Source organism: Podarcis cretensis, assembly GCF_951804945.1.
Source record: "Podarcis cretensis genome assembly, chromosome: 9".
Classification (NCBI taxonomy): domain Eukaryota; kingdom Metazoa; phylum Chordata; class Lepidosauria; order Squamata; family Lacertidae; genus Podarcis; species Podarcis cretensis.
In genome coordinates this window covers 65,969,828-65,984,232 of record NC_137178.1, presented here as the reverse complement: position 1 = coordinate 65,984,232, position 14,405 = coordinate 65,969,828, and the positions used below count along the sequence as shown (strand labels likewise).

Genomic DNA, 14,405 nt, shown 5'->3' with positions numbered 1-14,405 from the left:
ACTCTGGAAACATGAAATAGTACAATACCTCTGTCCAAAAGTGGTTCTAGAGTCAAAGGCCAATAGAGTTTTTTCTTCTACTTTTTCTTTTTGGTGGTGGTGGGGGGGGGTCTCTTAAGATTTTCAGTGATAAAAGATAAAGTTCAGTACATAGTTATTTCTGCAAATCAAATGGGTTTGAGAAGCCTACCTCTCACATGTGCCTTTGAGAAAATTCTATGCAAATCCTCATAGATGGGAGAATTTCTGTGCAATATGAGGAAATACAAGTTGCCCAGCTCAGTTTCTGAACTGTGTTTTTATTAGCATACCCAACCAACTCAGAGGTGTTTTTAAGGGTTAAAACAGAGCAGTCTTGAAAGAAAGAATACCAAATTGGAACAAGCAAACATATACCACTGGGTTCTGCCAATTTAGTGCTAAGGTATCCTCTGCACGAGCATGTTTGAAAGGTATTTATTTGAGTTTTAAGGTCAGCAACAAATATTGGAATGTTAATCTTTCTTGACGATTTACTGACTGCCGACAGGCATAGTGACACATCTTGTCCAATTAAGCTTGTCAGCTAGCAGTGTGGTCTCCGATGAAGTGTCTAAGTTTGGAAATGATTTCTCTATTAGACCAAAACAAAACAAAGGGCATGCATAAGAATGAGACTGGAAAAAAAGCTACTTTTATTTAAGATAATCATCACTTTTGAAACATACACTATTTTAGTGCTATTGAATTATGCAATATACACTTTTGGCTTATATAAAATGTGCAGTTTCCAGGTATTGTAATGTGAGTGGCCTGGGGAAGGCCCTCTGCTCTTATTCACATAGAATATTCTGATTTTGTTGAAACTGAAGTCCAAACTCTTGTTAGTTTTCACTGTGGCTGGATAGTACAGTAGTTAGAAGCAAGACACACTGTACAACAGTGGCGATTTTCATTCCTTCAATTAGAACTGGTAATCAGAAGGGGGATATTTAATTACCTAGAAGATGAAACTGGTTTGGATGGGTAGATTGCATGAAATCTAATCCTAAGCATCATTAAGAATTCAAAATTGAATTAGGAACGTGAACAATGGAAAGCGTATTGCATTAATTTAAGGGTGAACATGTCTGTACAAGCTCCATGGTATGTCATTGTATTGGTTATTCAGAAGGCGACCTCAGTGCTAAAACACACTTAAATACAAACTTGCTTGCATTGTGCTTGAATCATCTTACCTCTTCCTCAAGGATGCCCTTTTAAAAGTATTCTGACATCTTCATAGTTTGTACTGCATTCAGTGTGAACCTAAGTGAAGGCTGCAGTAAATTCTAATGCTTATGGTTAAATTCAAGTTGGTAAGTGGTCCTGCATGAGTGGGCCTATTAATGAAACTTAGATCTGATCTGTACATTGCACAGAATATGATGATAGGTTTCTGGAGTTTAGCACTTCAAACTACAGAAGGGGGGAGGAGGCAATCTTTTTCAACCCTGGCCCACATAAAATCCTCTCATTTGGAATAAGCTAGCACGTGTGTGTGTGTGTGTGTGTGTGAGAGAGAGAGAGAGAGAGAGAGAGAGAGAGAGAGAGAGAGATGGTCCTATCTCTGATGGATTAGAGCTTTCTAAGCAAAGGAGCATTTTTTATTTTATGTTTTTTAATGGCACAACCACCTTCATTCTGAAGAATTCCAGAATTCAATCACAGTCTCTCTACATAATGAACATAACGGATGTAAACAACAACAAAAAAATGGGAAAGGATTTAGAGATGGCCACGAATGAGCATGATGTAGACTGAGAGTAATATTGGCACCTAGTTTGGAACCCAGGTCCAGACACCTCACACCAATCACTTGATTTCATAATCATGGAGATTCAGTCTTTCCTACTTATCTTTATCTGTACCATATGGCTCGGAACAATTACAAGTGGTTGCTAGGGCAACCTAGGCTTCCAGAGGAGCATCTTTCAATCTTGGAACCAAGAAATTGGTTAGATCTCAAGCACTGTAGTGATGTAGCAAACATGCCACAAACTGGCATTTGTTGTTTCTCCCTGGCTTACCTTTCCTCTAGGTTTTCTCTATAACAGCTTTTGCACCATTAGTTTCAGGCCGTTTCACCTCCAGAGCTTCTTAGCACTGCTCAGAATTCCGTCTCTCTATCATGCCTTTTTGATCTACTAGTTAGATCACACATTTAGGTTATTTTGCTGGTTCAGGACCTAAATATAGATGAGGTGGAACCTGAAAGACAACTGTGATATTTTGAGATGATGTATTATAGCTGCGAAGAGAACTTCAGCCCCAAAGGATAGCTTTGAACTTACTATCTGACAGTTTTGCTTGAATGGCTTTGGGGAAGGAGGGGAGCAGAAGAGAGCAGTTATGGCTTCAAAAGTGGGGGAATCAACCTAACATTTGTCAAAAGAAAAGAAAAGAAAGAAGTGTCAAAGTAACCAACCACAGGTGGACTTAAGCCACAGATGTCCTCAGAGCAGAGCTGGCTTCTTGTTAGAAATCTATAGCCTTCTCTGAGTCCTGGTAGTCTTCTATGATCCTTGTCTTAGCAATGTCCGCTTCCCACTATAACTGATCTGTACCCTTTCCCATCTCTATAACAACAGGAATGAAGGACCTCTAGGCTGGGGGCCACATGTGGCCCTCCAGACCTCTCCGTCTGCCCCTCATGATTCTCCCAAAGCTACACACAGTCCTGAACCACATCCCTCATCAGTCCTGTTTACACACTCTTCAAGTCTTGTTTGCCCGGAAGGAAGAGATACGAGTATGGGTTGGTGTAGAAACTAGTCTACCATGCAAAGGTAACATTCACATTTATTGCTCAGCTCACTTTTACTTCTACCCCCTGTAATGTGCATACTAGTAACTCAATACGTGTCACATGGCCCCTTTGAGAGGGTCAGCTATGACCTAGCAGGCCAGCTCTTGGAAAGCCAACTCCAAGGGGTGTCCTGGCTGGAGACACTATGACCTACAACTCACATGTGGCCCCTGGAATGCTGCTGGGAAGAGAAGGTGGCCTTTGTGCTAAAGAAGATTCCCCACCTTTGCCTCTTCTCACTAGCAGTTTGTAAGCTGCCAAATTCAGCTTACAAACGCCGCCCATCATTCCAAAAGAAGGGAAGAAAGGGTGAGATTTGGGCCAGGCTACAGAGAAGCCCGAGAATGTTCACAAAACTCTTCTGCATGCACACAATGTGTGTGTGCGCGCACGTGCATGCATACATACAAGTGTGCATGCATAGCTCAGGTGGTTAGATGTGCTGCTGATGACACCAAGGTTGCAGCTTTGATCCCCATATGGGATGACTGCATATTCCTGCATTCAGGTTCCCTACCAATGCTACAACTCTATGATTCTATGTGTGTGTGCATGGATTTACTGCTAGCTTCTTCTACTGGCACTTTCTCCCTCCAAATGGAACACAGTGAAACCTCTATTTACAGATGTGATCTGTCCGTAAGTCAATCCGGGTTGCTGGTAGAAGTGCCGTTCTGTGCATGTGCAGATGGCAGCAGCCACTTCTGTGCGTGTGCAAACGGAAGAAGCCACTTCTGCGCGTGCACGAATTGCAGCAAACCTGGTATTTACTTCCAGGTTTTCCACGGTCGCAACTTGGATTGGGTCCAAGTAGAGGCGGTCGTAAATAGAGGTCCTACTGTACTACCCCAAAGGTTCTCCTGACCCTCAGGGACAGCTATTCAAGAGGCACAGGAGGTTAAAGATTGAAAGGACAGCTGAAAAGCTCCCCACATGTACATGTGTGGTCCTTCAAATTCTGACCTTGCAATATTAGCTTAAGAAGTGGAATTGCTGGGAGTTCTCCCAGGAGTGAGTGAGTTTAAAAAGATTTCTCCTGGTGGTACTATTGCCAGTAATAAGCAACCACAATCAACCAGGTTTTCTAAATGGCCATCAGTTGAAAATGAATTATAGACTCCATCACCAAGCTTATTAAGAGGCGGAGTAATGGCAGGGATGTGTTTTGCCTTGTTCTCAAAAAATCACTAAGAGGATTTGCCTGCTTAAAAATCAAAGAGCATCATGTGTGCCTGAGTAATAAATTATTATCCCTGCTTCTTACCTTTGGGGAGTCTGAAAGTAATTCCAGGTTTACTATGATGAACAGCAGTGCTTTCCTGTTATGTTCTCGGCATACTGTATACCACTCCCTAGCCACAGTGGTTTAAGACTAGAAGGGCTGACAAATGTCAATATATCTGTTATCCATCACTGAGGAAGAAGAACAAAGCTGTCAGTGTCTCAGCAAAAAAATCTGAATTCAAAAGCCCTTGGAAAGCCAAACTTCCAAAAGAAAAGGAAAAAGATGAAGCAGCAGCAGGAACTTAAAGTACTGTCAAGCCACAAGTGTAGATGAATGAACCTAGAGTCTGAGCTAATGTCTCTCTCTCCCATACCCTCCAACATTTCTCTGATGAAAATAGGGACGTCCTATTCAATAACAATTTTAATATTGCCCATCTGACTGGGTCGCCCCAGCCACTCTGAGTGGCTCCCAACATATATAAAAACATAATAAAACATTAAACATGTTAAAAACTTCCTTATGCAGGGCTGCCTTCAGATGGCTCAGGGGTCAGATAACTCAATACTCTCCAACATTTCTCTGATGAAAATAGGGATGTCCTAAGGAAAAGCGAGATATTCCGGGATCGAATCAGAAACTGAGATGGCTTCTGTAAATCCAGGACTGTCCCTGGAAAATAGGGACACTTGGAGGGTGTGCTCTTTGTATATGCTAGCAGTGGGGACCTCTGAGCCAGAGACTAAATATCCCTTCCCTATAAGGCTGTCCCTCTCCCTAGACCAGTGATGGCCAAACCTGGCCCTCCAGCTGTTTTGGAGACTACAACTCCCATCATCCCTAGCTAACAGGACCAGTGGTCAGGGATGATGGGAATTATAGTCCCAAAACAGCTGGAGTGCCAAGTTTGGCCATCACTGCCCTAGACCATCTTATCTCCTCAGGCTACACACAGTACTGGTCCTGTTCTTTGACTGTTTTATCTATGCTGGAATCTGTCCTTGAAAAGATAAAGGGTGGAGGTGTACGTATTTTTGTTTTGGTGTATGTGTGTGAACATGAGTAGAAGCGCCTGACATTTTGTGTGTGACATCGCTCAGCACACTTTTGCATTGGGTCCTCTTCATCCTAAACTTCCTTCGCCCTGAAAAAAGTTTCCCACCCCCAGTATAGGAGAGTGATAGTTAATAACACTAAAAAAAAGAGGTACCATATTTTTTGCTCCATAAGACACACCTGACCATAAGCCACACCTAGTTTTTAGAGGAGGAAAGGGGGAAAGCCCTGTTTTTTGCGGGATCAGCTCATAGTTGTGCAGCTTCTTTTGCAAAGGGGAAAAGGCCCATTTTTTTGAGGATCAGCTCAAAGTTGTTGAGCTTACTTTGCAAAGGGAAAAAAAAACACACCCACTTCCATGCCATAAAATGGAGTGCTGGCATGTTCCATTGCGATACCCATCACCTGTTCTGTACCTGTTACTTGCTTCTGAACTGGTAGTTAAGAATTCATATTCTTGCAGGGACCCAATTTCTACTCTGCTGTGTGAAAGCGACTGAGTACCAAGTAGTGAGTTTGTTAAAAAACAACACCTTGATGTCTTTTTTGTTTAGTTTATTGTAATGCAATAATTGCTGTGCATATGCATGGATAGTTCTCAATCACGTTAGGGTCAGGCCTCAGATCCATATCTTTGGATGGTTTGGGGGAGACACGTTCTACTACCTGACCAAAGCTGCTGCTCCCTTTGCTCAGTTACCATGCTGCTATCACACTGCTGTGATCAGAGCTTGCCTTTTAAACTTGATTACACTAATCCAGTTGGGAAACTGGTTATACTGAAAGAGGCCCCAGACTATTCATCCATTGCTAGGTTGAGAACCTCACATACAATTGATCCAGGGGAGCAGGTGGCATTGTGGTCTAAACCACTGAGCCTCTTGGGCTTGCCAATTGGAAGTTTGGCGGTTCAAATCCACACAATGGGGTGAGCTCCTGTTGCTCTGTCCCAGCTCCTGCCAACCTAGCAGTTCGAAAGCACGCCAGCACACGTAGATAAATAGGTACTGCTGCGACTGGAAGGTAAACAGTGTTCCCATGCACTCTGGCTTCTGTCACGGTGTTCCGCTGAGCCAGAAGCAGTTTAGTCATGCTGGTCACATGACCCGGAAAGCTTTCTGTGGACAAATGCCAGCTCCCTTGGCCTGAAAACGAGATGAGCGCCGCAACCCCATAGTTGCCTTTGACTGGGCTTAACCATCCAGGGGTCCTTTACCTTTTACCTTTACAATTAATGCAGTTGTGTTCAATTGAAGACCGCTAGAGAGGGTTGGTGACTCTGCTGATGGGTATGCACATTGCTACCCAGGATCACTACTTCTATGCACACAACCATGTTGCATCTAACTGGAGCTGATTAAGGGCCCATGTGAATTTGATTCCTGCTTTTCAGGGGGTGTTCATTTCAACTCTACATTTCTGTGACTTTATGTACAATGCTGTGTACATTTGCTGTACAAGTAAGGAATGATTCCATGAACCTGCACCCACATCTATTCTTATTTGGCCCACTAGATAGGCTTTGCTGTTATCTGCACAAATATCTAGTTTCCTACCCATGTGACCAAAGAAATGCAATTAACAGAGAATAAAGTGTTTCCTTTAATGAAACAGAAGGGCAGCTAAAATGAAACACATTAAAATTCAGAAGAAAGATTGGAAACCGAGTACAACAACATATATTTTGTATGTTACCGGGTGTGTGTGTGTTAATCTAACGTCTAAATTAGCATTCAGTTGCAATTAGGACTGTTACCTGATTAAAGAAATCTTGGTCAATTTAGTGCATTTAAATAGAGATAGATTTGCATATGAATAAGATACTATTGCTTTTAGATTGTCCATATCATGAAAGGAATAATTTTAGAAGGGACATTCTGTCCTGTGTGAGATGAAAGTGGTTGTGTAGGTACACACACACACACACACACACACACACACACACACATATATATATTAAGAGTATGGATGGAAAGAACAATCAGAACAGGGGAAACGAGGCAGTGTCCAGTGAATCTCTTGCCCCTTCCGCCTCTGCACAGACTCTAAATCTGGTCTGCAGGATGGGGCAATCCGTTAAACAGATTTAGCTGCCCCCTTTCCTCTGAGGAGCCTTCAGCTGAATTAACTGAAAGATGTGTAGGTATATCGTCAGATCAAGAGTCAATCTCATAAAATGACATAACACTCACAAAACACTTTCCAATCATGTAACACTCCTACAGTCAGATGCTACATAAACACATAGAGGGGTTTGTTGTTGTTGTTTTTTGCAAATGCAAATCATCGCCATCGCTTAGAGCTGTTGTTTGTGTGCTCCTAACCATTTCTTATTGCTCTCTCTATTTTTAACGCACCATACGCAAACAGTTTGGAATCTTGTAAAGACTTGTGCGCATTTAATTGTATAGACAGTTGAATGGCTGTTACCATTTACATCGGACTGGCCTACATTGATCTTGTTCTTGAACAATTAGTTCCACATAGTCTACCATTCTGTTCTACAATATCACCTTGAATTGAATTGATATTCTGTATCAATATCTCCAGGGTGGTGAATGCATCCCTCACTTTAACTAAGACTGAGGGATTAATCCATTGCTCAGGAGAGCGCCACAGATGCGGATTAAGTCCAATCTGGGAGTAGATGTTTAAAAATTGTTCAAAACGGCCACCAGTCTTTGCAAGATAAAAGCCATATATTTTAATAATTCAAAGGAAGGTTTTGCATTGTGTTATTTCTCCAATTAATTAAGTTATTTGGCTGTTTTCTCTCATTTTGTTTAAGCCAGGCATGTCCAAAGTCCATTTCTTTGGGGGCCTGGTCTGGACCACCGGTCAATTTAATCTGGCCCCTCTGGCAGTATGTCCTGTGGTAAAATCCTAAAAAACCTCAACCACTTTGGGGAAAATTTCTACAAAAATTGTATTTTAAAAAAGCTCAACAACTTGAGGTTGGCCCTCATGCATGCTCACTTCATCAAATCTGGCCCTCTGAAAAAAAATTTGGGCACCCCTGGTTTAAGCCATTTCTAAATGTCAGGTGGCTGCAGAAAAAGCTAGAGATGCGGAAAAAAAATCCAGTTGCCCAGTCACACTGGCATCTAAACTTTGACCGTGGATTCTAGTTCAACCCTCCTTAGTTCTTAATTAAAACTACATAGCCCTATATTTATCACATGGGTGGCAGCATGCCGAGAAAAGAGAATTGGCTCTTTGCTTCCCATATGCTGTCCTCCCCAAGATTACATCCCCACTGACCCATGGAAAGTAGGCTTAAAAAAAAGGTGAATGAGACCTTTAAAAATGTCTCATACTCATATTGACCAGGATTCCAGTCTCTTCAGGCAGAATCTGGCCCAGCGGCTAGAGGTTTTCCATTCCTAAGAAAACTATTGTCCATAACTATATGGGTGCCAGGCATACACTGAACTCTCTGTGAACTGGAGATTCCCTATGTGCAAGCGGAATTCCGAAATGTCCCCAATTTGAAGAGAATACTATAGCCTCCTGGTTGGTCCGAGTTCCGTGAGCACATCTTAACACTCTGTGTCCATTGGAACCACTGAATTTCTTTTTTAAAAAAATTCACCAAAATTGTACATGCACCAAAAATGGAAGAGAGAATGAGTGTGCCATCTCAGTCAGAACGTCCACAGAGCTTTGAAAGAATCGGAATGAATTTTGATGAGACGCCCAAAATTGCTGAAGAAAGTCTCACACATCCCTGGGTTATTAGATTGTGCCCAAGTTGAAATGGTAGACAAATGTAGCGGTTCCTCCTCAGCGAAGCATCTGATGAACTCCAATGAAAGTCAAACAAGTCATCCTAACACTAGCAGTGTATCTCAAGGGGATATCTGTAGATACTTGTGTTGTATTTTATTTAAGGAAACAAATTGACAATGCAAAACCAACTCCTAAAAAATATTTTCATTCTTGGCTGGCACTCGATAACCAAAACTTAAAGCTTCCCTTCTTGTTCTTTGTTTACAGATTCAAGACCTTTACCAGATGTAGCCCTGACTGGGAAGTGCACTCGGGAATGTGATGAATATGGCCATTCAGACTCGTGCTGGATGCCTGTCCGCACTTCACCCGAAAGGAAGCAGAAGAGCCAGCCAAAACTCTCCACTTTCATGCCTGTTGATGAACGGGGCAGTCAAGAGAAGCTGGCCAATGGAGAAGCCTCCCTGATGGGTGACCGCAACAGAAACCTCCTTAATAAAAAGTTGACCTCATCCTATGAGACCTTCAGTGCAGCTAGTTTCAGCAAAAGTGAGGAAGCCAACCCAGAGGATATTCCCCTCACACAGACAGGGGAATACAAGCCATCTCCTGTCAACACTTTAACTAGAAGAGAAGTTTACCTTTAGGCGACAAAGAAGCAACAATACAGTTCTCTCATGTATTGGAAGGGGATAAAAGGCAAAAAAACACACAAAACCTATGAATCAAAATGATTTTAACTGAAAAATAAAGGAAAGTCCATTGAAAATGAGGGGGCTACCAAAGAGACAAGAGATTGGCCTGCCACTTCTGCCTCCATGCCAGGCATTTGCGTATCCTGTCTGCCTGACTATACTGTACAATGTAGAAACCATTGTTGTTCCTGCATGCCTAATTCCCTGCTCACCAATCTTTATTTTCCTAAATTTATGGTTGTAAATTCCTTTCAAGGTAACAAGTCTGAAATTGAAAAGAACTACAGGAACTGTTGTCCCTCATCCCTTCCCCGCCCCCCCACTGCTGAAGCATTGCTTAAGCCACTCTGGTTACCATTTGGTGGTTATCTGGCTTGTTTGCAAGTCGAGGGGTGTGTGAGAGAATTATTACATACGTATAATTTTCCTGGGATACCATCTGAATATTGCTGGTTTCCATCAGAGATATGCCTCCAGAAACCATTCAAAATTAAACATATAATGGGGATGGTTTTTCTTTTTCTTTGAAAGAAGCACTTTTTGAAGATCTCAGCTTTAATCCTGTTGCGTGGCTGGAAAGAGCAGAAAGCATATTCAGTCTGAGATTATAATCCCAAATATGACATGTTTCCCTATAGTCATGAACTGTTCAGTTTTATCCATAACTACTATCTCTGCCTGTACTTTCATACTCTCTGACATTATCCTCCTCCTCTTTCTCTTCCTCTCTTTCTGTGGCATTTTAAACTTCAGCATAAACAAAATGATGGTGGTATATCATGGCGTCCTAAGGATAAACTGCTATACTGGTGTCATTTTTACAAGACCGGCATTTAGCTTGGATGACCACAGTAACTAAAAGGCCAAAGAAAAAACTGTGGATCCGGAGAATTGCTCATCGGTCTTGGGCTTAGGAAATCTGACACAGACGCACACAAACACGTAAGCGTATTTTCCACACACATTTTGCACAGCAATCTATGCCGCAACCCAGATGACGTAGCCGTTTCAAAATGGATTTTAGCTGAATCCCCAGAGGAACTGATCACACGAGCTAGCTGGTGACAGCATGGCACATCATAAGCTACATATAGTAAAAAGATGCTCCCGTTCCAGGGTTCGTTCCTTAGAAGGTTTCATATCCATTCAGGATGAGCTCCAAAAACACGTTGAGAGGGAAATCTGAAAAAAAGAGCAAAAACAAAGGCAGTGGGAAGGAAGAACATGCTTGACTATGGCATCATCTTTGTTGAGAGTGGATGCTAAACCTTCGATTATCAGTGTTCCAGGTTAATCATTTGCTCTTGGCAAAGGTATTATGCAGGTTTTCTTAATACACAAGTGCATTTAAGCTGAGTCCTGTGCAATATAAAACCAATGTTGAGACTCAAGGCGACTGGTAGTCTTGAGTGATGTCACCACCGACATGCTCTGTGCAAAAACAAGTTTTGCTTGTGACAAACTTCAAAAAATAAATAAATCCAAACCTGATCATGATGGTGCAGAGCTCTGGGCTGTGACAGTTCTCATAGTTTGCACTATATATAAAGTGGATAGGAAAATGGACCAGATATATTTTGTGCAATAAGGAGTTACAGAGTGTGTAGAATCTGAACTAGTTCTGTATTGATAATGTTGTAGTAATAAAGAATGGCTGAGCTTGGACGTTCGAATCAAACTGACAATCGGTCGATGCAGTGGGGACAGCTTGAGAAGGGGTGCAAAGACAGAAACCAGCCCCTCCGGTTGTTTAACTTGGCATTAAAGCATGACTAGATGGTTCTAGTAGATTGTAGTGACAAGATAGCTTGGGTAGTTTATTGCTTTTTTAAAAAAATGACATAGAGTATAATATTAAACAGTCGGAAATGTGAGCTGAACAACTGGTACAAACTCATCACAACTTTTGTCTTTTCAACTTTCTATAGCAAAGTGCCCTTTTTATTGTACATCTTCCTTACTTTTTTGTATTTTATTTTGAAATTAGTTTTTTTTTTGTGTAGCAGTTACAAGTGGGCACATATTATAAAGGGGAAAAAATTAAAAAGAGGTTAGGAGTGATTGATCATTCTAATGCATAGTTGCTTTTTAAAGAGAAAATTCAGAGATGCAAATTTGACTTCGTTAGAAGACTGATTAAATTGGTTACTGCATTGTATAACCTTTCAGTATCTGCCAAGGATAAAAGGCTTCTCATTTACATTAAAACTTACACATTTCTTGCAGGTTTCAACAGAAAATGCAATCATACCACCTCACTGGTCAAGAGAACTATTTTTAAAAATAAAACCCTTATATATTGAATATCCGCTTGAGAACCATTAGATAAGGCAGATCTAAACAAACTATCTTTCTTTTTAACTTTTCTGGAAAGCCAATACAGATCAGAGAAGGCCTTCAGGATTAACTGGATCAGAAATCACTCCCCATTTTGTGCGCTAAATACAAGTGAATCTTGTGATTGAGAAAATTACCTTTTTATTCATAGAGCTAAGAAGGGCACAAAGGGATAACAAAAAATACAGTGTACTTGTATGTATTTGCAGTAATTCTAGTAAAACCTAGCCATCAAACCATAGTCAATTGCTTCTTATGACCCAGCATGAGACACAAATATATTTTTGTGGTTTTTTCCCCATTTGAAATTAGTTAAATCTGGTGACACTCCATATATAGAGTGCTTTTGTAAAAAATAATAATAATAATAAAATGAAAGTGAAATTTTTTAGAGTGAATGCAAAATATGCAACTGTGCCTTTTATACCTGTTGTTATGGTAAACATGGTGGTTGGGGTTGGACACTAAAAATTTATGGGCTATTCCCACATTTTTTGAACCTGTATATTTAACCATGTTTATTTTCTGAGAAATAAAAGATGATATATTTAAAAAATGCCTTCTACCAAACTCAGATAATGGACCAGTCTTAAATATAATTCATTATTAAAAACAAGAATCTGCTTTTGGAATAGGACGTTTGTTAACTGAGAGGGGGGAAAGTACTATATTTGTCTCAGTAGCAAGATGTTATGAGTCTGTTTGGTAGAAAACTGTTGATTTATTGCTTTTTGAAAAAAAAATCCTTTTAGCAGGTTTTTTTTTTGTTTTCATTTCATGAGACGACTCCTATTGTTTGCTTTTTAATTTCACAAGAAGCTCAAAGAAACTGTGCATGTCTTTTACATTGGACACATTTAGAGATTGACACATCACTTATATAACTTTATACGAATTAGAAAATGTCGTATTAACTTCAGTCTAAACTCTAATGCTCATTCCAACCTCCAGTTATGCTAATATTTAGTCAATCTAATTTCTGACTGGCCTGCTGCCTGAGTTTCAGAAAACAAGGTAGATGCTATTTTTCTGTAGGGGAAGAACTCAAAGGAGAGATTGAAGGTGCTTGGCTGAAAGACTACCCTGGGGAGTTGTCACATAGAAAAACAAAACAAAACACAAAGATGTAGGAAAATGAAGAGAGGGGGCAAAATGAAGCTACCATGCAGCCATCACTAAAAGACTTTTACAGCATTGGAAGAGTTGGAGAATATAACAGTTTTGCTTATATTCCATCACTGATAAAAGATTCATTGTTTCCTTAATCGCTGAAAGAAAGAAGATGGACAATGGTAGAGACAAACCTCATCCCAACATTAATGTTGAGTAGTTGCCTGAAGAGCATAGTATAAGGAAGAAGGAAGCATTTTTCAGCTACCTGGGGTACACTTTCAGACATTTCTTGTCCTGAATTTCGAAGCACTTACATTCAGTGTGGTTACGATCTGTTTGTAATATTAATCATTGACTATTGTTCTGCAACTTGGATGTTGATAGTGAAGCAGAGAACAACTTATCATTGTTTATTATGAGTCACTATGCACGCAACTATGCTAAAAAAAAATGAAACATGGCAAAAATGTATTCAACGCTAGTCCACCTCTATTTATGAAAGATTTTGCATAATTTAATTTGCTTTTGTACAGTTTTATGTAAATAAATTGCTTGTCATTTTTGTCTCTGCAAATTAAAATATAACATGTTCAAATGGTCACCCATTTGTGTGCTTTCTACATGGAATATGGAAGAAAATGCATTCACTTGTAAAGACAGGAATATGGAAAAGGTGGTGCTATTGTGAATTAACTGCTTACAGATATTCTTCTATGTCATCATCAGAGAACAAACTCTAATTATATGTGATTCATATGATAAACCAGTTGCACACATATAAGGTTAAAATGTGCGTTTATCACCTAATAAGAAATGCATCTCAGTCTTATTCCATCCCTCCATCCTATCCCGAATAATGTGCTCATATTGAAATTGCTCATCAATGAACTTCTTAGGCTTTCAAGCCTAGAGTAATCTGTTAAGAAGAAAGCAGTTCTTCCCCTGCTTCCATCAATCAAGATTCACTGTTCTCTGAACATGGTTGGCAAGTGACCTTATTGAGTTTCCTGACTTTGACTTAGGGGATCATAAACATGATTATGTGGATGCACCAAAGTTTGTTACATGGATGATTTCCCCTTCTCCCTTCGCTTCTGACAATGCCCATTGCACCTGTCTTCACTCATGCAATGCTTTACCATCACTGTTTTTCTTCATATGCCAACTGCAGATGTGGCAACACTCCACTCCCGCCCTCCAACACACTCTGAAAAACTGTGTACAAAAGTATTTTCTGTGGGAGAAAGAGCTTCACTCTTTCGCAGTGAACCTTGTCTTTATATAGCACCTTAGAACAACAACAACAACAACATACCCTCCAACATTTCTCCAGTGAAAATAGGTACGTTCCATTCCAAAACGACAATTTTACTATTTTATACCCCACACATCTTACTGGGGTGCCCCAGCCACTCTGGGCAGC

At 40.5% G+C, this 14,405-nt stretch overlaps 1 protein-coding gene across 4 annotated transcripts in view; it reads left to right on the top strand.

Annotated features, from left to right (window-relative positions):
- The window catches only part of PCDH7 (protocadherin 7), a 414,130-nt gene extending 402,771 nt beyond the window's left edge, over nt 1-11,359 (top strand). For 3 of the 4 annotated variants that reach the window (XM_079989645.1, XM_079989644.1, XM_079989643.1), the window contains exon 3: nt 9,105-11,359. In XM_079989645.1, the coding sequence (XP_079845771.1) occupies nt 9,105-9,484 (380 nt within the window). In that variant the 3' untranslated portion in view covers nt 9,485-11,359. The remainder of the gene's footprint in view (nt 1-9,104) is intronic. The other variant, XM_079989648.1, reaches the window with a different exon arrangement.
- The last annotated feature ends 3,046 nt before the right edge of the window (nt 11,360-14,405 follow it).